General features: G+C 51.7%; 7 protein-coding genes across 7 annotated transcripts; 1 reads left to right on the top strand and 6 right to left on the bottom strand.

Moving 5' to 3' along the window:
- Positions 1 to 1,595: 1,595 nt before the first annotated feature.
- Positions 1,596 to 2,783, bottom strand: E0L32_008764 (uncharacterized protein; the record flags this gene model as incomplete). Its single annotated transcript, XM_031143654.1, has 1 exon — positions 1,596 to 2,783. The coding sequence occupies one exon, from the start codon at positions 2,781 to 2,783 to the stop codon at positions 1,596 to 1,598; it is 1,188 nt and encodes a 395-aa protein (XP_030992070.1).
- A 1,881-nt stretch (positions 2,784 to 4,664) lies between these two features.
- Positions 4,665 to 4,892, bottom strand: E0L32_008763 (uncharacterized protein; the record flags this gene model as incomplete). The annotated part of the gene is made up of 1 exon (XM_031143653.1): positions 4,665 to 4,892. One exon carries the CDS (start codon positions 4,890 to 4,892, stop codon positions 4,665 to 4,667), a length of 228 nt encoding a protein of 75 aa, XP_030992069.1.
- A 575-nt stretch (positions 4,893 to 5,467) lies between these two features.
- E0L32_008762 (uncharacterized protein) lies at positions 5,468 to 6,076 on the bottom strand (the record flags this gene model as incomplete). The annotated part of the gene is made up of 1 exon (XM_031143652.1): positions 5,468 to 6,076. The coding sequence occupies one exon, from the start codon at positions 6,074 to 6,076 to the stop codon at positions 5,468 to 5,470; it is 609 nt and encodes a 202-aa protein (XP_030992068.1).
- A 2,723-nt stretch (positions 6,077 to 8,799) lies between these two features.
- On the top strand, positions 8,800 to 10,124 carry E0L32_008761 (uncharacterized protein; the record flags this gene model as incomplete). The annotated part of the gene is made up of 4 exons (XM_031143651.1): positions 8,800 to 8,971; positions 9,026 to 9,275; positions 9,332 to 9,448; positions 9,506 to 10,124. 4 exons carry the CDS (start codon positions 8,800 to 8,802, stop codon positions 10,122 to 10,124), a joined length of 1,158 nt encoding a protein of 385 aa, XP_030992067.1.
- Positions 10,125 to 10,328: 204 nt separating this feature from the next.
- Positions 10,329 to 11,334, bottom strand: E0L32_008760 (uncharacterized protein; the record flags this gene model as incomplete). The annotated part of the gene is made up of 3 exons (XM_031143650.1): positions 10,329 to 10,988; positions 11,048 to 11,061; positions 11,121 to 11,334. 3 exons carry the CDS (start codon positions 11,332 to 11,334, stop codon positions 10,329 to 10,331), a joined length of 888 nt encoding a protein of 295 aa, XP_030992066.1.
- Positions 11,335 to 12,379: 1,045 nt separating this feature from the next.
- Positions 12,380 to 14,021, bottom strand: E0L32_008759 (uncharacterized protein; the record flags this gene model as incomplete). Its single annotated transcript, XM_031143649.1, has 2 exons — positions 12,380 to 12,755; positions 12,832 to 14,021. 2 exons carry the CDS (start codon positions 14,019 to 14,021, stop codon positions 12,380 to 12,382), a joined length of 1,566 nt encoding a protein of 521 aa, XP_030992065.1.
- Positions 14,022 to 16,108: 2,087 nt separating this feature from the next.
- Positions 16,109 to 21,195, bottom strand: E0L32_008758 (uncharacterized protein; the record flags this gene model as incomplete). The annotated part of the gene is made up of 2 exons (XM_031143648.1): positions 16,109 to 18,328; positions 18,400 to 21,195. The coding sequence occupies 2 exons, from the start codon at positions 21,193 to 21,195 to the stop codon at positions 16,109 to 16,111; spliced, it is 5,016 nt and encodes a 1,671-aa protein (XP_030992064.1).
- Between the last annotated feature and the right edge of the window lie 40 nt (positions 21,196 to 21,235).

Raw genomic sequence — 21,235 nt, 5'->3', positions numbered from 1 at the left:
CGGCGAGAGGCACCAAATAGAAGAGCGTGATCTAGGGTATTGTCGAGGCGAGGATTCGAAACCGACGACAAAGAGGCGAGACAGATCCCCAGCTTTTTAAAGATTCTATGGGGGACGGAAGGCGAGGGGGAAACCGCCAGCTAGCATCGCCGGTCGCGCATTCAGACCCCTCATCGTATGTTGGCTGCGACCAGAGTTCGGTAGTTTGACTGACGTAAAATCGCTAGAATCGCGACTGGGGTTAATTTGGCGCCCCGGCCCTTTGGGGCTATTGGAGAAACATGAAGCCGTGCTAATGGCGGCCGAGCCATTGGTCATGCCAATTGATCCGTCGACGCGGATTCGCTGGGTCGGGAACTGCGCTCGGCAGTCGGCCGCTGGTCCCGGATAAACATTCAAACTCCTGTGCCAGCTTCGGGGTGGGGGAGCCCCGGTTTTTATGGCGCTTGGGGAATCTAGACGCCAACTGGACACCGTCCTCAAGGCCCTGGCTCGGCTGATTCTCCGGGTTCTTATGCCCATGGGGATCAATTCATGTCCAACCTTAGAAGTCTTTAGGGATAACAATATCGCAATGGCGATCCCGCGGAGCATACATCTCCTGATCGAACTCTAGTCTGCGAGCACGAGCACTGTCGATTCTTCTCGTGGTCTTATGATACTGGTAATTCGGTTCGACCGGAGTCTAGGTAGTGGAATAATCATCACCCGCTTCAGCCAACACAACAGGTCTTACTTCAAAATTCTGTCTGGGAGAACACGACATTCTTTAGCTTTGATTTCCCTAGTCGTAGCAGACACCGCATCAGCCTGCACCTTTAGAACGCTGCGATTGACATCGAGTTCTCCCTGATAAGCAAGACCCAACACCATCCTTAACGCTGTTCAGCAAGAGCGTGGCGGTTGGCAATGCAAGGTGCTCACGCTGCGCCGAGTTTGCGAGAGCGTGGTTGCATGAGCTCGCCCGGCGGATGGAATGGGCTTCGTCAAGATGAGACAGCCAAAGCGCGCATTCAAGAGCGTGCGATACAGCTCCCTGTCTGTAGTTACGTCTCGTACACGACTGTGGGATCTTCAAATTCATCTTCCGCAGTCGCCTCGTCATCATCACTGCGCTCTTGCTCGCCATGCTCGCGGCGTTGGCCATCCTCTCTAACCACCGTAACATGTTTCTCCTCCTCCTCCTCCTCCTCCTCCTCCTCAAGTTGAATGGCCTTTCACTTCAGGCTGGGATCTTCGACGAGATCCAACTCCGGCTCCTAGCTTCCAGCCACCAAGGCATCAAGCAAATCATACTATTACGATTTTGTTAATACAGTAAAAGCTATAGACTTGTCAACTATTTGTAGAACCATGAGTTTAATGGAATTAATTGGTCTCGATACCGACTAGCCAAGGACTTTCTCTACCTATCTTGGACTGGACACAATACTAAGTAGACAGCTAGCCTTGAGGCCTACGTGCTACCCCGAAAAAAAAAAAACCGTACTCTTGCGAATAAAGAGCCGGGTGAAAAAAAATAGGTTGAGTAGATCTCATACAGGATAAGGAATCAGTATGTCTTTACTCAACTCTTTACTCAACTGGTATCTCTATTAAGCCCACTTTCCGAGCAATGCCATGATGCCAGCGCCAAGATATAACGACACCAACATAAACAGGATCCGCTTGCGGTCCCTCGTCCGGCTGGGGTTGTACAAAAAGTCGCGAGCAAGCATCTCCACCAGACCAGTGTAAATCAGGATGCCTGCTGAGATGGAGTCCAGCAAACCAGAGACCACGTTGGCGGTGTAGGAGCTGCCGTTGTACGAGTAGCGCAAGCCCAGACCGATAGCGATGGAGATAGGAGTGGTGAGCCCATACGCGAGGCAGAGGGCCCAGGGCATCCACTGCAGGCGCGATGGGAAGGGAATGACACTGAGACGCGCACCAATTCCCAGACCTTCGAAGGTCTGGTGGAATACCAGGACGGGGTACAGAGTCGAGAACTCGTCGCCCACAACGCCAAGATTGAGGCCGATGATGACGCTATGAAAGACGACACCGAATTCGAGAATCAGGAAGGCGGCGATCTGCTGTCGAAAGGCGAGCTCGGTGGACGTGGAGTCGCCAGACAGGTGGGCCAGCTCGGCAAGTTTGAGACTGTTGCCATCGTCTGTATCCTTGGAGCCGTCAATGGGAGGGTCAAGAACATGACCTGGTGCTTGCTGTGCCAGCACTTTCTGCGCTGGCTGCTGGTCGCCTTGGTCGGCAGAGTGGAGGTACTGGTGGTTCTCGTGCGAGCTACCAGTTACGGCCTCGGCACCACCAGCCTGTCGTGTAACAGCATTTTCAATCTGTCCGCCAGGAGGCAGGTTATATTTACCCTCGACGTAGAACTCGGCAGCAAAGTCCATGAGGAATACGAGCATGACAGATGTCAGTACAATAGCCGGCGGCCACGAATAGACAGCCCATCCGCCCGTGAGGCCCACACAGGTGTTGGGCCCAATCTCGCTATATGCCGGGTCCAGCAGGTGTACGAACGCCGTGGCGATGATCACGCCTGCTCCGAAGTAGCGGGCAAAAAGGTAGACATAGAGGGGGATATGGAGGCGACGGCTGCGCGTGGCAAGGACGGGGAAGAACGTGCCGCATGTCGAGACGATGAGGATCACGAAGATGGCGGAGATGCGAGCACCCAAGTGACCGTTGTACTCGTTGGACGAGGCATTTATGTAGCAGATGATATCCGTCTGGCTGGCTGTATCCAGGTCGACAGAATGGGGGTCAAAGGAAGACATAATGAGAGTGATGGGCGCGGAGTAATAAGTAGTATAGCGAGCTTGCCAAGAGTTTTGAAACACAAAGCTAGGAACGGTAGTTTCTTGGCTTTTATATCAGGAAACTTGGCATCCAACGGAAACGGAAGCAACATGCAGAGCCCAATGAGCTGTGGCAGGATGGCGTGGCTACGCACGTGTGCAAGTGAGATCTAACTCCTGGTGGTCCGTTGAAACTCGACCTAGAGAACCCTGTTAGACAGCTCTTCGCGATTTATTGAGGGTCCTCCTGCCCAAATAGTATAAGTCAAAGGTCCTTTCTGAGAACCTTTATGGCCAAAGTTTAATGGTAGTCTGTTCATTCTCGACAGAGTAAATCAATCCTTGCAAGCCTTGCAACTACTTTATAGGCAGGGGTTGCCCCCAGGACGGGGGTTTGCGCAAAAACTTCTGATTTTACGGGATTTCCACAGCCTGGTAAGGGGAGGGTTTTGTTTAATCGGCATCCTTCGTGGATTTTAATCATCAACTAATCGCAATTGATGACAGTCCATTTCTCCTGACATCGCTACAGATCTGAGGGCCTATCAGGGTTCTCACGCTAACATTTACCCACCCAGACCCATCCATTACCAAGGTGCGGCCTCACCACTAAGACTGATAAGCAATCATCTATTTATGGGTACAATAAAGTTAACATGTCTCGAGCATGTATATGTAATACGGATTATCTTTGTCGCTTGGTACGTCGGTAATCTATAGGGCTAACTATTCCTAGGAGGTCAATACAAATAGATACGGTAGGTTTGCCTATTCCGGTTCTTGAGACCGAAAAACACGGCCTACATCTGGTCCGTCTTCCACTTTGAACTGCGACATCTTAACTGTCAGCATATCATCTTCTCGTCTCGTCTTTTGTCACCAGTCCATCGTCATCCTCCCTTGCCTTTTCCTGCATTGTCGTATGCCGCACCACTCCTCCAGCGAAGCAGACCAACATCACCATCGCCTTGACTGGCGCCCAAGAGCGACTTTACCAGACCAAACACACCGACTGAAGTATATGCGACAGAGATCTCTCTCTATATCTCTCTGGCGTCTCCTTCCCCTTTTCCAGTCTTATAACTAACCACACACAAACAACCGCAGTCCCTCCACGGCCGCCCCATCACCGACATCAAGCGCGTCGGCTTCTGCATCCACGAAAAGACCCTCATGTACTGGCGGCGTGTCGACCAATGTGTATGCTACTCTACAGCACCCGACATCCCTCGCCAGTTTTGTCGGAAAATACCAGCGGCCTATTCTATCGAGCATAACAAGTTTTAGTCAAGTTACTGCACAATACGAACTCCCTTCGCGGTCTGTCACACTGGCACTGTGGCGCTGACCTAGCTTTGATAAGTGCATGTGGTTGTTCCTTATATATGAATAGGTGGGTAGTATCATGTTGGCATGAGTCGCAAAACTATTTCTCTAGCATGTATAGAAAGGTATCTATCCTGCTGCGGTGAAAACCCGACCCTGCAGAGGAAAATCCTATCCCGACGACCTGATGCCCTGCCTGCCTTGTCCACTTGCTCGCCCCTCTCCACCCGCGACTTTCTTCCTTGCCACACTAGTCTTTGAGGGGTTGCGGCTGAGCGCACCTAACAAGAAGGCTCTAGAAAGTCCAGTCGAGTAGCTTGCCTGGCGCGACCAAGGTTGATTGGGACGTCTATCACGCCACTAGCCACATCTTCATGCTCACCCATACGTTGCGGGCCGACTACGCAGTTCCGCTGCTAGCTGTTTAGGGATCTCAGAGGCCATCATAGGTGGGGACCTGCGGCAGCCGGCACCGCCGCAGGTGCCGTTGGTGGTTCATAGCGATGCCCAGCGGCTGATCGCGCTTCCTCCACGTCAAACAGCGGGGGGCACCAGAGCGGCGTGCAGCCTGTCGAGGAAGGGGTTGAGCTTCAAGTCATAAGGAAGCCAGGTACGCCGGATCTCGAGCGGACCGGCGGCCGGCGCTGCGCAAGCAGCAGGGTGCTCAAAACGGGCAAGGAATGCCGGCGATATATCGGTGGCGTAGATGAAGACGCCAGGAGTCTCGTTGTCACGGGAGATATCCATGGCATAAACCTGCATGTGGGCCGTTTGTTAACTGGCCGGACCAGTTCAACCACCGGGGACAAGATCTATCGCGACGTACTTGTATGGGAGGGCGACCCTCCAGGGCAAAAGCCTCTGATTCTTGTTACTCAGCGGTGGTGGCGGCCGAGGCGGCGGCCAAGGCGACGAGGACGGCAAGGACGTAGGGTTCTCGCCGGGAGCGGTGTAGATGTGCTCGAGACTGGGAGAGATTGTGGGTCGATGAAAGTCTCGTAGCGGAGCCGACGACTGTGCAGAGATTGACGATGGCGATCGAGGGTGGCGGCTGTCGTGGCGGTGGCGGCGGAGGAGCCACAGTGGGATGGTGGATGAGGCCTTGGACGGGGAGCCAGCAGGTGTAGTGGCCGAATCCGAAGGGGAGTTTCAGATCTGAGGCGGTCCTGCGAAAAAGAAGTATCAATCAGCATGTACGAGTCCTCAGTACAAAGGGGGATTGAAACAACAACAAGACAGTACATACCGTTGACACCAAGAGAACCCCCAAGGCCTCAGCATCTGGCTGAGGTGCAAGGCCACTACATGGGCTGTGTTGCGATATAATCGCAGGCTGCCTAGGGAGCTGCGCTGACCGGCGGTTGCATCAGGGCGGCGGTGGCGGTGCTGCTCGGGGGGGTGTTGTTGATATCTTGATGATCCTGTAAGACAACATCGACAAATGTGGTACCGATGAGATCGAGATGCAGGCCAGTCCAGAGGCTCGGAGGGACGAAGAGTCTTGCACGGTGATGGCGGCGGATGGTGTCTTGGAGGGAACCCGGCTGTGGTGGCGGCGACGCGGTAGCTAAGCGCCCAATTGGTGCAGCAATATTGCTGTCCCTCTTCTTGATGAGGGGCTCCTGGTTCTTCTTCTTCTTCTTCTCCTCCTCCTGGGTTTTCTGTCTCTTGACCGGCTTATTCTGGACGGTGGTGTGGCCCTGTGATAACCTTTCAAGGGCTTTTCTCTTGTGGCCTTGCAGAAATGCTGTCGTCTGGGCACTACCACCAGTTCCTGTTGTGCTCACCAATTTCTCCATTTTGTTCAAGGTATCCTTGCTGCCAGTCCCATGGCTGACTCTGTTCTCGTTGTTGTGATTGTTCTCTTTGTCGTAGTCGTCGTCGTCGCAGCTGAGCACGAAGGAGAAGGCGGAGGGGGTGTCGAGGAGGTTAGGAAGACGAGCCATCGTTGTAGTCAATGTCCGAGGCTGTGTGTGTGCGCGCACACAGTCGTGGTTGGGTTTGTGTGAGTACTTATGCCCAGAGGAAGGATGAGACAATCAATGAACATGACACGACATGACAGTATGGATGGTGATGATGGCAAGATGAGGGGAGATGGAGTTAATGGTACAGATTGATTGATTTGAAAAAAAGGTGGCGACGCGTCTGTCGCTTCAGGTGCTTTTATCACCCTAAGGCATCCGCACAGGATGTGGTCGGAGGACGACGGTGGTATTAACCTGGGCACCTACTACAACGGACCGTGGTGCTGTTGAGGCCAAGCGCGCGCCCATGATTAGACTCCAGGACAAAAACGATTACGAGAAAGAGCTCGATGACTCGGACCCGGCGGCCCAAGCCCAAATCACTGACGCCTGGGTTCTGCATGACACGCAACCAAACATCTAGAACGGGGAGGCCAGTGCCCTTGTCGATTTTCGTATATCTGCACCACTCGATAATCTAACCTGCTAATTAGTCCAGCTGCCCAGGTCAACACAAACTGCAAGCAAGTTCTTAAAAGGAGAGGGTGAGGCACGAACTTGTCTGTCAGATGAACCTACACGTGCATCGACAATCTGTCCAATCCGCGTTGCAATATATAGCTCTGTTGACATTGAAGGCCGAAAATTGATGCTCAGACTCGGAACACTAGTTGCGAAAGGTACCGAATGGTTCTCTAAGAGCTATCTATATGGGCGTATATGGGCGAGATAGCCTCCTCGAAAGCCTTGTTTCGGAGATGTTTTGGTTCTATCACTTGCGGAGATGTGTTTCTTCTTAATCCCAATGGCATGCAAGTTGAGATGAGTCTTAGTTATGGACGAGACCTGTGGCTGCTTCCTCTTATGTTTGGGAACTAGCATGGTTGGGAGCATAGAGCCTGGGCAATACTAAATTGGGCACATTGTACACAGTACCCTCTCGAGATAAATGTATAGCGCCTCAATATTGTTGGTTTCCATGGAGCTGAGAAACTTTTGAGTCAGTCTACATTCATTGAGAGGTAAAGGGATGACAGCCTGGGTCGGTTCAAGTGTGTTTGTGTTTGGTAAGACTTGGCAACATTGATAATCTTTGTCAAGCTTAGACAGTGGGATTGGACCCTTCCGAAACACGGGGCTTTGGTCCAGACAATGGGGGCGTAACAAGGCATGACGCTGCATTTACAGTAGTTTCCTCAAGCTCAATCTGGGTAAGCGAGCACCCATCTTGGCCAAGACTCCTGAGGGAGATCTAGATTAGTGGCCGGGAAGTTGTGTTTCCTGCCTCGTGTCAGCCCAAAATATCGTCGAGTGCCTCTCAGAGCATCATGTATTCAACTGAGTCAGTTTGATGGCGGGAGGCCACGCTCTTCATGGAAATGGTTTGTTGATCCTAGGCGGAAAACTAGACCCGGGCTTGCCTCCTGGGCTAAAACATCAATGGCCCACACTAGGCTTCGCCTCTCCACACCCTCTCCTGGGACAAGTGCTTGAATCTGCAATGTCATACCCTTAGCGCTTCAACTGGTGTGCTCCAAGACCAACCAAGAATGAGCTGACAACTATATCCAGCGATTTCCGGGCTTGCTTTACTTTAGGTCGTTGTGCTTGTGGTTGACTTGTAGCAAGGCTCCCTAAATGCAATTGCCCGGGCTGCAAGCAAAGGGATGTGGGCAGAAGGGAGACAAGCAGAGAACTAAACTTGTTAGAGGCCAGAAAGATCGAGTGCATGTATTCGTTCCATCCAAATCCTCGAGGAGCTTGACTTTAGAGACCAGATGCCGAGAGACGCGGTGCGGGACGCACGATTTGGCCCGGAGAATCGCTGGTTCAATGGATAATGATTTCCCACTAATGGTCACAGGGGGTCCAAAATGTGTGGGTCGGTCCCAAGCGGCGAAGAGCCTCCATGCCAGTCCTAAGACGCAAGAATACTTAAGTCCAGTCGGCTTCGTTCTATTTGCATCGCCATTATCTGGTCTTTCATTTGCCTGGACCATTCATCCAAGACTCCCTCACCTACGAAGATGGGCGCCCTCGAAAAAGTGTACGAGAATCCGGCCATTGTGCCCCTTGGAGCTCTTGCGGCCGTGCGTTGTCACCTATTTGCATATCATTTTTGACCTCGAGACTGACATTGAAATATTTTAAACAGTTTCTAGTGTATATGTTATGGTCTTGCGTCTATAATATCTGGTTTCATCCTCTTGCTCGCTTTCCGGGACCTTTTCTTGCCAAAATATCCCCAGTATGTTGTCCACACCGCGAATCGCAGACTCGGTTTGGTTGCTAACGCTAAGTGTAAAGATCTATAGCATTTGGGGTCTGTTTAGGGGACGATGGACTTTTGATGTTCATAAGCTGCACAAGAAATATGGACCAATCATTCGACTGATGCCTAATGAATTGGCCTTCACTGATCCCCAAGGTAAAACAGAATACCACAGACTTGACTCATGCACGAGGAGCTGACACCGTCTATTCTGACAGCCTGGAAAGACATCTACGGACACAGGCAAGGGCATCCTCAATTCCACAAAGATCGTAAGCACTTCCGCTCAGTGAGACTTGGGCCCAGCTGACAGATGAACAGCAATTCAGTAATCTCAGCCCCCTTCCTCTGAGAGTTTCTGGAACAAACATTGACAACGCTACCAAGTGTCGGTTCCGTACAAGACATCCCGGGCTCAACTACGTTGACCATGGCAGACGATGCAAATCATGCTAGACAGAGGAGGACATTGGCTCATGCTTTCAGCCAGAAGGCTCTGTTGGAACAGGAGAGCATCATCCGTGGGTATGTCGACCTGTTCATCGCCAAGTTGACACCCTTCGCCAAGTCCGGTCAGCGGGTCAATATGTGTGATTGGTATAGTAAGTCATATTGCTCTTCGATGTTACAGTGGATTTATGTTGATGTGGAGGTAGACTTTACCACCTTTGATATCATCGGCGACATGGCCTTTGGCGAGCCCTTTGGATGCCTTAGAGACGGCGTCTGGCATGATTGGGTATCCCTAATCACTATCACAATCAAGGCAGGGGCTTATGAGCAAGCCACTCGGCGCATGTTCAAGGCTGGGACCTTCATGCAGAAAAATTTGGTCAAGCTGATCCCGAACGATTTGATGCGGAAGAGATTCCAGCATTTGGAGCTTAGCAAGGAGAAGTGCTTGAAGTGAGTCCTGAGTTTGCTAGAAACAGACAGCATGGTAACTAACTGGAACACAATAGACGTATCGACGAGGGCTTGAGGCGCGAGCATCGCGACTTCCTGTATTACATCCTACGAGCGAATGAGAAGGGTGGGGTCAAGCAAGACGAAATAATCTTGAACAGTGCTCTCTTCATGTAGGCTTCTCTTCCACATAAGATTCCTTTAGGCTATCATACTAACACCTGGTCCAGTGTTGCCGGCTCCGAGACTACCGCGTCGTTGCTTTCCGGCATGACCATGTGGCTTATGCGAACGCCGCATGCGTACAAGAAACTGACCCGGGAGATTCGTGGCCGCTTTCCATCAGCCGAGAATATGCACTTCTCCGAGCTACAAGAGTGCACTTACATGAACGCCTGCATCGACGAAGCCCTACGGATTTTCCCACCTGTGCCGACTGGCTTGACTCGTACTGTCCCCGATGGCGGCGACACAGTTGCCGGGGAGTTCGTCCCGGGAGGGACCACCGTGTCCGTCTATGCATGGGCTGCCACTCACTCCCCGCATAACTTTTCCAAGCCCGACGAGTTTATCCCTGAGAGATGGATCGACGCGCAGTACGACTTTGAGAAGAAGGAAGCAAGCCAGGCCTTCTCCCTCGGTCCCCGCGGGTGCATTGGCAAACATTTATCATATCTCGAGCTACGGTTGATCTTGGCCAACCTGCTTTGGCACTTTGATATCGAGCGAGCCGATCTTGACGAGCCTGTAGACGTGTGGGATCCTAGCGATGACTTGAAGCACATCAAGGCTTTCAATACTTGGAACAAACCGCCGCTGTGGATCAAGCTGACTCCTGTCAAGCGTTGACATTATAGTTCTCTCCTGGGAGAACTAGAGGTCGTGGCATTATTGATGAAAGCAAGGCTGGGGGATAGGAAGAGGGATAAAAACAAAAGGAATGTGGTTCGCCACAGTCACTGATGTATTGCAGACATTTAGTGCAAAATCGTCTATTGATTCTTTTTTTGCCACATTCATATCCTTAGCCCGTTCCCTTCCAGTACAATTCCCTTACCCAGGAAGCTCATGGGGTTTGGGTGGTGGCAAAGCATCCAGCTCTCGTGGTACACCATGTCCCTCCAGCTCCTGGCTCTGATGCTGATGTCCATAGCCGTACTCCGGTTTGGCATCCTGAGAGTAGTACGTGGGTGCAGCGGATATAACTGTATGTTGGGGCTGGCTCTCGACAAACGAGCCAGCCGTTGCCGCTGATATGCCCTGGCTGTTGGCCTGGTTGCCGTTGCCATGTCCTGTGTTATCCCAGTCCTGGATATTTCTGTCATCTTTCGACCTGGCAACGTTGACGCGGTGCTTTCTCCTCCGCCATAGAATTGCCAGGATCCCGCCGCCTATTGCAATCACGCCGAGTGCGACGCCAACACCAATACCAGCGGAAGCACCAGCGCTGAGGCCGTGATGAACGGTAGGAGGGTTAGTTGCTGTCTCGACAGCACTTGTGGCTTGTATTGGTGCCGAGGATGATATTGTCGACGAAGTAGACGTGGAGATTGACAGGCCGAGGGTTGTCTGCACGCGCTGGTTGGAGAGAAGGGTGAAGCTCGGGCTGTTGGCGCCATGGCCTGGCTCTTGTCCGGGCCTCAGATCAAACCAACACACCGTATCACTGGTGAAGTTTAAGAGAACAGGATAGGTAGCGTTGTACTGGGGTACCTAGAAGAAGCATATTAGGGTACTTGTGAGTATTGCGCTTTCTACAGAGGCAATCTTACGGGGTCCTTGTAGACTTCACACGGTATCACAATCAGCATGTGGTTCCAAACAAGCATTGCATTCTGAGATTACCTTGTCGCCCTCCACCATCGCAGAAAGTGAGCAGTGTCGGCTTATCAAATGGAGACGTATATTGGACGTTGACGGTATCAAGGTAGTGGAAGGTCAGACCCTTGGGAGGGTACAGAAAAACGACGCCGTGGTCGTCAGCGCGGCAGCTGGCCGAGAAATACGCGAAAGTAAGAAGTGCTTGGAGGACATCAGTCCTTACACGCCGCTGCACCATCTTTAGAAGAGGTGTACTGAATCAAGAAGCTAAAAGGAGCGCAAACTCATCTTCTTGAAGGAAGGACTTTACGTCTGCGAGTCAAATGCGCGGGGAAAACGGCGAAGGGTATGATCGTTGCTCGACAGCTTACTCTCAAGCCTACAGAAAGAAATCTCCTCACATAATATCCTCCCGATCACGCATGTATTCCAATTTCCAAATTAGGCCTGCCTAAGTCCGCAAGAGGTGGGTCATGCTGAGCACCATAAACGGCGCGATTGGACTGCTCGCACTCAATGCACAGGGTTCATCTGCCGGTGATCCTTGCTAACACGGGCCGGGAAAGCTTGAGTGAAACCACGATCATAATCAGAAGCCGATGTTACAGAGCTCATCTAGTAGATGAGACCCATGCTAAGCCAGAAGCAACTTGTGTTTCACGTCGCAGCAGGCCCTGGGCTGTAAGGCAGTTCACAAACCTCTAGCTTACAGTCACTTCATCCTCTATGAAAGGACTTTAGATTTATACAGCTTTTGAAATCGACTCAAGGATATGTGTCGGTTTAGACAAAGACGACTCTGCTGCATATACCCGTTTTTATCCCTTGCCCCTTTCTGTTCTTCTTCTTTCCATCCCATTTTCATTTTTCCTTCTTTCCTTTTTATTTCCTTTTTTCTTATGGCGAATTCATTAACTGTACTTAATATTTAGATGCTACGTCAGTGGAACGGGAGCCTAGGGGTGGCAACCAGCCGGAGAGCCAGTCCCACAAATGATAGCTGGTCATACTGCCTCAAGTAGTCATCTGAATTCCTTCAAAATCAAACGACTCAATTTGTAACAACGTATCAGGTAGATAGCCTCATATTGTTGAGCTCAGAGCACTTTGTCAGCTTGCAAAACTCCTGATATCTACACTTATTGGTTCTTCGACTACAATTTCTTCGCACGAAATCACAAAGTAGTGATACACCGCCCATCCATTCCTCAGCCGCCAATTCCATCTCCTGCAACAACTTCACAGCACTACAGAAGCCACGAACCCCACGGGATATAAGCCTCTTACACCAAGTACCTGAAGCCGCGGGGCATGTTGAGCGTCTCCTCTGGTGCGTACCAGTGCACGGGGCCGTGCGTGTGCGTGGCCGCCTCGGCCTCGCCGGTGCGGGCCTCGTCCTCGAGTAGCTCGCGAGCCGAGATGCGCTTGTTGAGGTTGACGAGGATCATGCGGAAGGCGAAGACACCGACGATGGTGATGCCGAACATGGACAGGACGATGCCGTAGCTCTTGCGGAAGCCGTTGTCCTTGAGGTTCCATACGTACGAGCCGGCGACGTTGCCGAGCTGGCTGAAGGCGTTGATCATGGCGAAGGCGACGGCGCGCTTGGCCGGCGGGCGCGGGAACGAGGACGAGATCCAGGAGTAGAAGGTGATGAACCTGTGGAAGGGGATCATCTGCGTTAGAAAAAGACATGACGTTATCCTGAAGGGGTTGCTGTGCGGAAAATACTCACCCAGCGTAGGAGCTAGCCTGGAGGAACAGCGCAACATAGCGAGCGGCGACATTGCCTGTCGCCATGCTGATAACGAAGCCAATGATACCAATGAAGATGGGTCCGACAATGTGCCAAAACTTCTCCTGCGTGCGATCCGCATGCCAAGCAACGAGAAGCGAAACGATACAGGACAGAACCCATGGGGGAGCACTAAGCAGCAGAGTCTCAATCTCGGGGAAACCGAGAGTCTTGGTGAGGGTCGGGAAGTAAGCGTTGAACGACAGGCCAACAACATAGGCGGTGAGTGTCAGCATCATGAGGTAGATCTTGACGTCGCGGGTGGCCATGAACAGACCACCGAACGTGCCGTCCTCCTTCTGGTCCTCGTCCGCCTCGCCGACATCCTCAATCATGCGCAGTTGGGCGACCTGCAGCTCCTCCTCGGTGAAGCCGCGCGAGTTATGCGGCAGATCGGGCAGGATAAAGGCAGCAGCAACTGCGACGGCCATAGTGGCGGCACCCTCGATGTAGAAGAGCCAGCGCCAGGCAGAGTGACCCAGGATGCCGTCCATGTTGGAGAGAACGCCGGCGGCGACGAGGGCGGAGAAGGCGTTGGAAATGAGGTTGCCGCAGAAGAGAACGGCATTGCGCTCGGTCAGCTCCTTACGGGTGTACCAGTTGGACAGGATCATAAGGGCGCCGGGGAGGAAGGCGGCTTCGACAAACCCGAGGAAGAATCGGATGACGACCATGTCCGCGAAATTTCGGGCAACTCCTGATAAAGTACTGATGAGACCCCAAAGAAGCATGGCGATGGAAATGTACAAGGAGGGCCGGCTGATTCGATTAATGAAGATATTGGAAGGGACCTGCATCAGGATGTATCCTACGTAAAGAATCGACAGGCAGGTCGCGTATTGTTGATCGCTGAGTCGCAGCTCTTCTTGCAACCCTTTCAGTCGAGCAGAAGCTATGTTGGATCGATCTAGGTAGTTTAATATATAAATTAAAACGAAGAAACTGCATCGGAGATCGATCTTTCGCTTGAGGCTTTTCTCGACACGACGCCGGTACTCGGGATCTCGAAGGCGGTTGCTGATTTGTAGAGTACCAGGCATCACTGAGGGCCCTCCTTCGTCGTGATGAGCAGCTTCCATGCTGGCTGGATCAAGTTTGACCATGTTATCGTCTTCAATTGGATGCGACATTTTGGCCGGATCCGTGGAGTTGTTGACAGTGAAGGAGGAAGATATGTCCTGGCGAGGTTGGTTATTCGCACCAGCGAAACAGAATTGATTCCCTTCTCAGATGGATCCTTGCGGACTTTGCAGAGAAGCAGGAAAATGAGAGAGAAATGAAGAACTACGTGGAGGAAAGCGAGCCTGTGCCATGAGGCGAGGGTTCATGGTATTAAAGCGTGGAGACGCGCCTCTGATTCCCCCTCACCCCGCGTGACCTCCTCAACAGCCCATTTCTGATCCGTTATCCGGAGATCAAGTAGCATCCACTGACACATTAGACCGCCTGGCCCCTAACTAAAAATCTTCTAGTCATAGTAATTGAGTGGTTCCGCAAACATGATTGCTGGTGGTTATATCGCTCCCGGCATGGGGTTCCGTCGTTCGGGCACTTGCTCGGCGTCTTGGCAATGATGGTATGGGCCCTCTCATGCCCCCCACGCTACCGACGCCACAAAAAAGCTTCAAAAGCTTCCTTTGCACCATCGGATATGTTCCACTGCATGCCAAACCTGATCCCTTCTCTTTTATGCAGATCTCCCTCAGCACTCTGCATTGAACTACTTGTACCAACTGAGATTTTACGGTATTCGTACCCCTCTACTTGTACATGCCTGTATGCTTAGCCGAGCTGCCGTCTTCCCGGTTTCCCTGCGGGCATCACCACCCATACATAGATACAAATTGTCTTTCCCGTCACGAAGCCCCCTTGTAGAACATAGATCTTATTTCAACCGCATTATCTCCTCCTACACCTTCCATTCCCAAGACTACACGCCACATCATCGGTAGATTTATATGGATACATACTCTAGCGGCGTGGGGGTCTCTCCACACGGTTTAATCCTCGGGATAATACCACAACGCAGCCCCGGTCCAGTCCCTCATCAAGCCCAAAATATTCTCCCTGATTGCGCTTACCTACTCGCAGCATAGTTTCACCCTCCTTAGAGCTGATGTCAGGCCAAGGCCAGGAGCCCTAGTTTGACCTTTGCATTTATACAGCGTGATCTAGGGCTTTAAAGCTCGTGTTGTTATAACCGGCAAGGGGAGATTCAAATCCCCGCTAGGTGGACATTCACCCATAGCTACTTTCTCATAGCTACTTTATTCTAAAGAGGTACCCCACTACCTATATCTGATCGCTACCATAGCTCATTTAACATAAGTAAGATCCCATGCTTTTGTAACAGTTCAGCCTGTGCTAACAGTTGGTTGCTGGGTTCTCAATGCCAAAAGAGACATGGATTCAATTAAGGAGCAAGAAATAAATCTACCTTACACCCGGAGCCTTCCCCTTTTCCAGTCACTCCTTATATTATCGTAGGCCTGGGTTTAAAGCCAGGCCGGCTCCGGGGCCCGGGCCGGGCCCTCCCCAAGCCTTCCCGGGCCGACTCTTCTTGTCGGGTTCATCCCATTACATTTTCCATGTATTATGGTTGGTATTGATAGTTGAAGTAGGTTCTTGTATTGAATAACTTCTCAGGTGTCTCATCTTCTACCGCCTAGAAATAGGATATGTGCTCCGGTATTTCGATGCGCAAGTGGTTCTTTGTCACATAAACGAACCTCATGCTTGTCAATATGTGCTGTGGGCTGTCACACCGATGGAAGAGTCCATGCAACTGATTTTGGAGTCATCGAGGGTTAGAGGAAGAAAACGTCTGTCGAAATGATCTCCATTCTTACTAGCCGATTCGCACCTGATTTTTATCTAGTTGTACATGGAACTCACTGAATGCAAGATCATGGATTTCCTAGAGGTCCACCTTCTCATACAACCAATATTGATTCTGCCCTCCACTCGACTTGCAGGTCTCGCCAGGCTGCAGATCTCTTCTCCGTTCCTAGAGGAATCAGCGAAGTATCTGTGATACCCATGTTTGAGAAATCCATAATACCACTCCAAAGACTCATGACCGCCCATATACCACCACAATTGGCAATAATCCCTGCAATAAACTGACAAGCATTTCTCCCGTGAGGAAGAATATCCCATTCGCAAACAGGAATGTCAGCAGATGATGCAGATGGCATGTTTTGTGGCACGGGAGATCTCAATTGGCTTTATCCCCAACCAATTCCCGAAGACGTGCCCTGGCTGTCTCAAATTCATTCCTCAAAGATCGAGTTGCCGCAACATACATATCCGCCAATGCTACCATAGCACCAGACTGTGAAAGGGTTGCAAGATCGCCACCACCGATAACCTGGGTCTGGATACGGCTATGAGTGGCGAGCAACTCTGCCATAACCTGGAAACGATCTTCCTGGTGAGGTTGATCCTGTCTTCGCAAAACGGAGGCGCTGGACCGTGATGCCATGCGCGTTTGACGAGTCATCATATCCCAGGCTGTGGTAGCGGGAACCTTCCGAGACTTTGAAATCTCATGTGGAGACTGCGCATCTGCATGAGCGTCGAGCTTGACTCGTTTCAACGGAGTGTCCAATCCCTTTGATACGGTGCTCAATCGCTTTGATGGAGTGCCAACTCGCTTTGATGGAGTGCTCGTCGGTGCATCGGCCATAGCAGTTGTCCGAGTCTTCACAACTATGCATGACTCTGCGGATGATGACGAGCTCTTCGGTCGCTTAGAAGAGGTGGCGCTCGGAGTATCATTCATGGAATCAGTCTTCGATGCCAATTCCTGCGTGGGAGGTCTCGGGCGGTGCGATGACTTATGGGAGCCATACGGCGAGCTATCCGGGTTGGATGGTGTCGACGGCCGCCCCTGTTTGGAAGCAGGCATCGTACGCTGAGCAGTGGAAGTCTGACTGGAATCGCTCTCTGGAATATCCGCATCCTCCTCGCTGTCCGGAATTTCTAGCCGCGAGGTCCGACGCAGGGAAGCTTGAGGATCAGCTCCAGCCTTGAGCTGTGATGCAACTGTATGCATCATGTAGGAAGCTTGTCGAACTCGGCTGTATCCACTTGCGGTGATTTGATGCCTCGGGTCTTGGGTACGGCGTTTCGCCGGAGTCATCACGAGAGTCATCTTTCGCCCGACAGGAGTGTCACCCGAGGAGGCGATACCTAGAGGGCTGTCCTTGCTGGTCTTGACGGAGGGTGTCCGTGGAGAGATCTTTGCCGACTTGTCCAAGTCCATCAGGGCTGGTGCGAGAGCGGGGGGATGATCCGGTACATGAACTGGTGGCAAAGATGGTGCCTCTCTCAGTGCCATCGGTTCCTTGACAGGGGCAGGCTTGGGTTTGACACCAGAGAAATGGTTCATGATATTCAAGGAGAGCGCGGCCTCACTTCCAGCCTCTTCTTGAACATGCTCGCGGGCCATGTCATTCTCAATCCAGATCGTTGTAGTGTCAGCATCAGTAGTCCTCAATAGGAACCGCTGATATCCCATATCCCGACGGATAATACCGAGAGTGACATCGATGCCGGAGACCTTCAAAAACCACTGATGTACGATCGATGCAACATGATCGATAGAGAAATGTGCATCACTCTCGAGATCAGCATCTCGACGATCATATCCGGGGCCAGTTTCCTGACCGGCATTTCGAGCCTCTTCGAGCATCATGCGAGCCTCTGCAAGCTCAGGCCAGCTCAGTACAGCCTCAAGGTCCTGGATACTTGGTGCTGCAAGTTCCGGGTGCTGAGCCTGTGTGCTGAGGACGATAGCAAACAAAGCGCACCGAAGACCAACTGCACTGGTGGGAAGTATCTCATGGCCGTGAGGGAACATCCTGGAATAACACAAAGCTGCTTGCATGTCCGAGTTGATAGGGCTATGCCTGTTACTGGCCACGATAGGGCCGGCGATGGCTGGAGACTTGGTGATATCTGCCTTTGATGTAGAAGCCCCAGGAATAGTGGATTTGGCCACTGATGGCTTGGCTTTCGAACCCTGTAAGCCTGGACGAGGCTTGGTATTGGGCGCAGGCATTACATCCTCCTCCAAATCGTCTTCCGATTCCGAATCAGGTTGAAACTCAATGTCCATCGCATCAACATCGGATCCATCGGAGTCGTATCCACCCATGGGATGTATAACATCATCCTCAAGGTTGTTTTCGAACTCCATGAGCTCGTCGTCATCCATATGGTGCCATCGATATCGAAGTTCTGGAGGGACTTCATCAAGAGGCAAGGCCGCGTCGTAAAGCTCGGCCGGAAGATCCACAGTTCCAATTAGCTTTCTCAAGAGGTTGTAGAATCTTGTGGGGAAGTTGCTCTTCATAAAGTTGGAGAATCTTGTCTCTATGAGAATGTTGTTTCGGTCATTGTTTCGGTCTGCTAGTGACATCGGCTCTGGATGCTATCCAGTACGCATCTGCGCGGAGTAATTAATAACCATTCTCATGGCATTGAAAAAGGGAATAGACATACTTGTTGACCGTGGTACTTGTGACCGATACTCAAACACAGTGGATTTCGGTTCTGTATAATCAACGGGAGGCGAAGAAGCTCGGCATACTCAAGTTGCCATGCCTTCTTGTCCTTGGCCTTCCAGAACTTGTCTTCAAAGACAATGCAGTTGACAAGACAGCCTTGGAACACACATTCGACAAATATGGTTTTGGGAGTATCTTCAGTGATATCGAGGCCATTGCAGTTCTCCCGGAGTCGATCAAGTCGATTAGCCATGAAGTGCATAGCTGCAGGCCATCCCCAATCAGTTGGCATAGAGGTCTGGTGGCCAAACCATGGGCAACCATCACTCGCTTTGATGAGAGTTACGTTGAACTCATCCTCCAATTGTCGAGTCATGTTGATGACAGAATCTTGGAATGCAGACGGAGAATACGCATGAGTGGAAATGCGAGAGTATTCTCGAGAGACCATAGAGTAATAGCGCTTATCCCATGGTCCCGACTCTGGACGGAGTTTGCCAGAAATCCATTCCTGCTTGTCGAGCTCGATGCGTCGAGGATTGACATGTGGCTGGTTACGCAGTTGAACCTTCTGGTGCAATGCCTTGATAGTGATCCTCTGGAGTGTCTTGCAAATCTCTACCAACCAGACTTGAGCGTGGTGTATTGCTGCAACGTCTTCAGATGTGAGAAGTTCATCAAAGGTATGTTCAACAGCACGAACATAGTCTCTGACATGAACCAGGACAGCTGGCATCCACGTGTGCTTCGCCAGGTTCAGTGGCAATGTCGTGATAGCTAGGTTACCCCTAACATGTTTAACTCCGATGCCAAGATTCGACGATGTGTACGGCCAGGTAGCATCGATGCTTGGGACAGTGGGATCGAACTCTTGAAAAGATGTCTGGTGTTCGTGTGACATAGTGGAATCCACACCGCGGTACTCATCCGGAAACGAGAGAGATGGTCCTTTGAAACGACTCTGGATGTAGTCGACATTGTCTCTCATAGCAAGCTTGGCTTCCTCGCTGTTTTCATCGACCTTTTCCCTACGAAGCTCTGCACGGAAATTTCGACGTAACGCCGCAACCGCCATCTTGCTCGATACTCCTCCCCCAATCCCTGAGAATGCCGCGCGTAGCTCAGCATCTTTGCAGGGTGGACAAACACGAAACCCGGCAGTACCCATAGCAAGGTCTGCATTGGTGAATTCATCGCCACATCGGCCGCAGTGGTGAACACATGTGCCGGTATTCCCAGAACAGTTGCAGATGTTGCTAGAGGGTACACCATCCATAATCAACCTTCGTTGAATCTCGATTGCCTTGGCCATTGCAATCCAGGCTGCCCGAGGGTCCTTTGTGGTGCGAAGGGCGTTCATACAAGCATCGAGCACTGGGATAGCTCGAGCTTTGTCCAGGGAGGGAAGGTCTAGATGTGGAAACTTGCCTCCCCCCATATCGTTTCGAAGAGCCTTTGACGGCCAGAACACGGTGTGTCGGTGATGAGGATCCATGGCGACCTTGACGAACCCTTTGTTTCCCCACCACTGTCGTTTGGCACCCTTTCGCTTGGACCGAAATCCCATGGATGCAAGAAGAAATTTGGCATGAGACTTTGCGTATGCGGCAGTCGTGCAGGATCCGTGCATCTTGACAGCAACACAAAGTACCAACTCAAGTAGATCTCGAATCTCTTGAAGCCGGTCGGTGTAACTGTCAGGCACGTTGATGAGGGCCTGAATATCATGGTGGGCAACGCCGTTCTCATCTGTGAACACAGGCCACAACCCTTCCTCTGACTGAGTCAGAAGATGCAGTCCTCCTTTTGTCCGGCCTCTTAGACGTAGCACACTCGGAGGAGGGATTGCTATCCGATATCGAGGAAGCACTGTCGGCTTTTCCACAGGCAAGTTGACTGGCACAATGAGAGGTTTGACCTGGCCAGTATCAGAGTCCAGATACTTGTAACGTCCCTCAATCCTAATTTTGCCGTTCTGAAGCACGAGGCTCGGTGCTGACAGGATTATTGGAGCAGGGCGATCGTTCCACGGAGCTGATGATATGATCTCCTGCACGACGAATTGGAGCATACCAGGGAATGACTGCGCCGTGGCTCTACGAGAAGCGAACCATTGACTGGGTGGAGGACTCGGGAGTGTGATCAGGTCGAGTGCTCCTGGCCAACAGTTGACCACTTCGCAAAGAATGTCGGCAAGGCGTTGAATTGCTGAAGGATCTGCCCAGCAACCTGGAGGAGCGCGTAGCCAAGCCTGGCCGCCTATGTGGCCCATGAACCTGTCGTCTTCGCCTGCAACCTGGCTGGTTCCAGTGAAGGTGTAGTACAGAGAGCTGATGCTCTTCCTCTCGCCGATAACAGGCGTGTAGTGGTACGTTGGGGGCATGGCGAGTATCTCGTTGACATTTGCCCTGAGAGGTGCAACTGAGGCATCCACGTTGGTGATCTCCCGAGTCTTGAACTGCATGGCGCGAATCTTGTCGGTAAACCGCTTCAGTCGCTCACGATCATGCGCAGCGTAGATATCCACGGTTTGAGCTCCGTTTGAGTCGGCAGCGAGCGACTCAGCTCCGACTTGGAGATTCTCTTGTGTCTCAGGGAATACCGGCCGCTCCTGCGGTCGTGCTCTGGTACCTTTGTTGATTCTTGAACGTGCCGTAGAAGGGCGGAGTACTTGAGTAATATCGTCGACCTCCATGCTCTCAGAAGGTTGCGAATCCGATGATGATTCCGTATTGTCGGGGGCGAAGTCATCGTCTGGACCAAGACGCGATTTCTTCCGTGAAGAAGACATGATGGCTCTTGGCTATCCTCGAGAGGAGGCAGTGTCCCTA

Source organism: Thyridium curvatum (assembly GCF_004353045.1).
Source record: "Thyridium curvatum strain D216 chromosome Unknown NODE_59_length_275895_cov_82.984335, whole genome shotgun sequence".
In the NCBI taxonomy this organism is placed as follows: Eukaryota; Fungi; Ascomycota; class Sordariomycetes; order Thyridiales; family Thyridiaceae; genus Thyridium; species Thyridium curvatum.
Note: the sequence above shows the minus strand (reverse complement) of the source record. Positions and strands in the feature narration are given on the sequence as shown.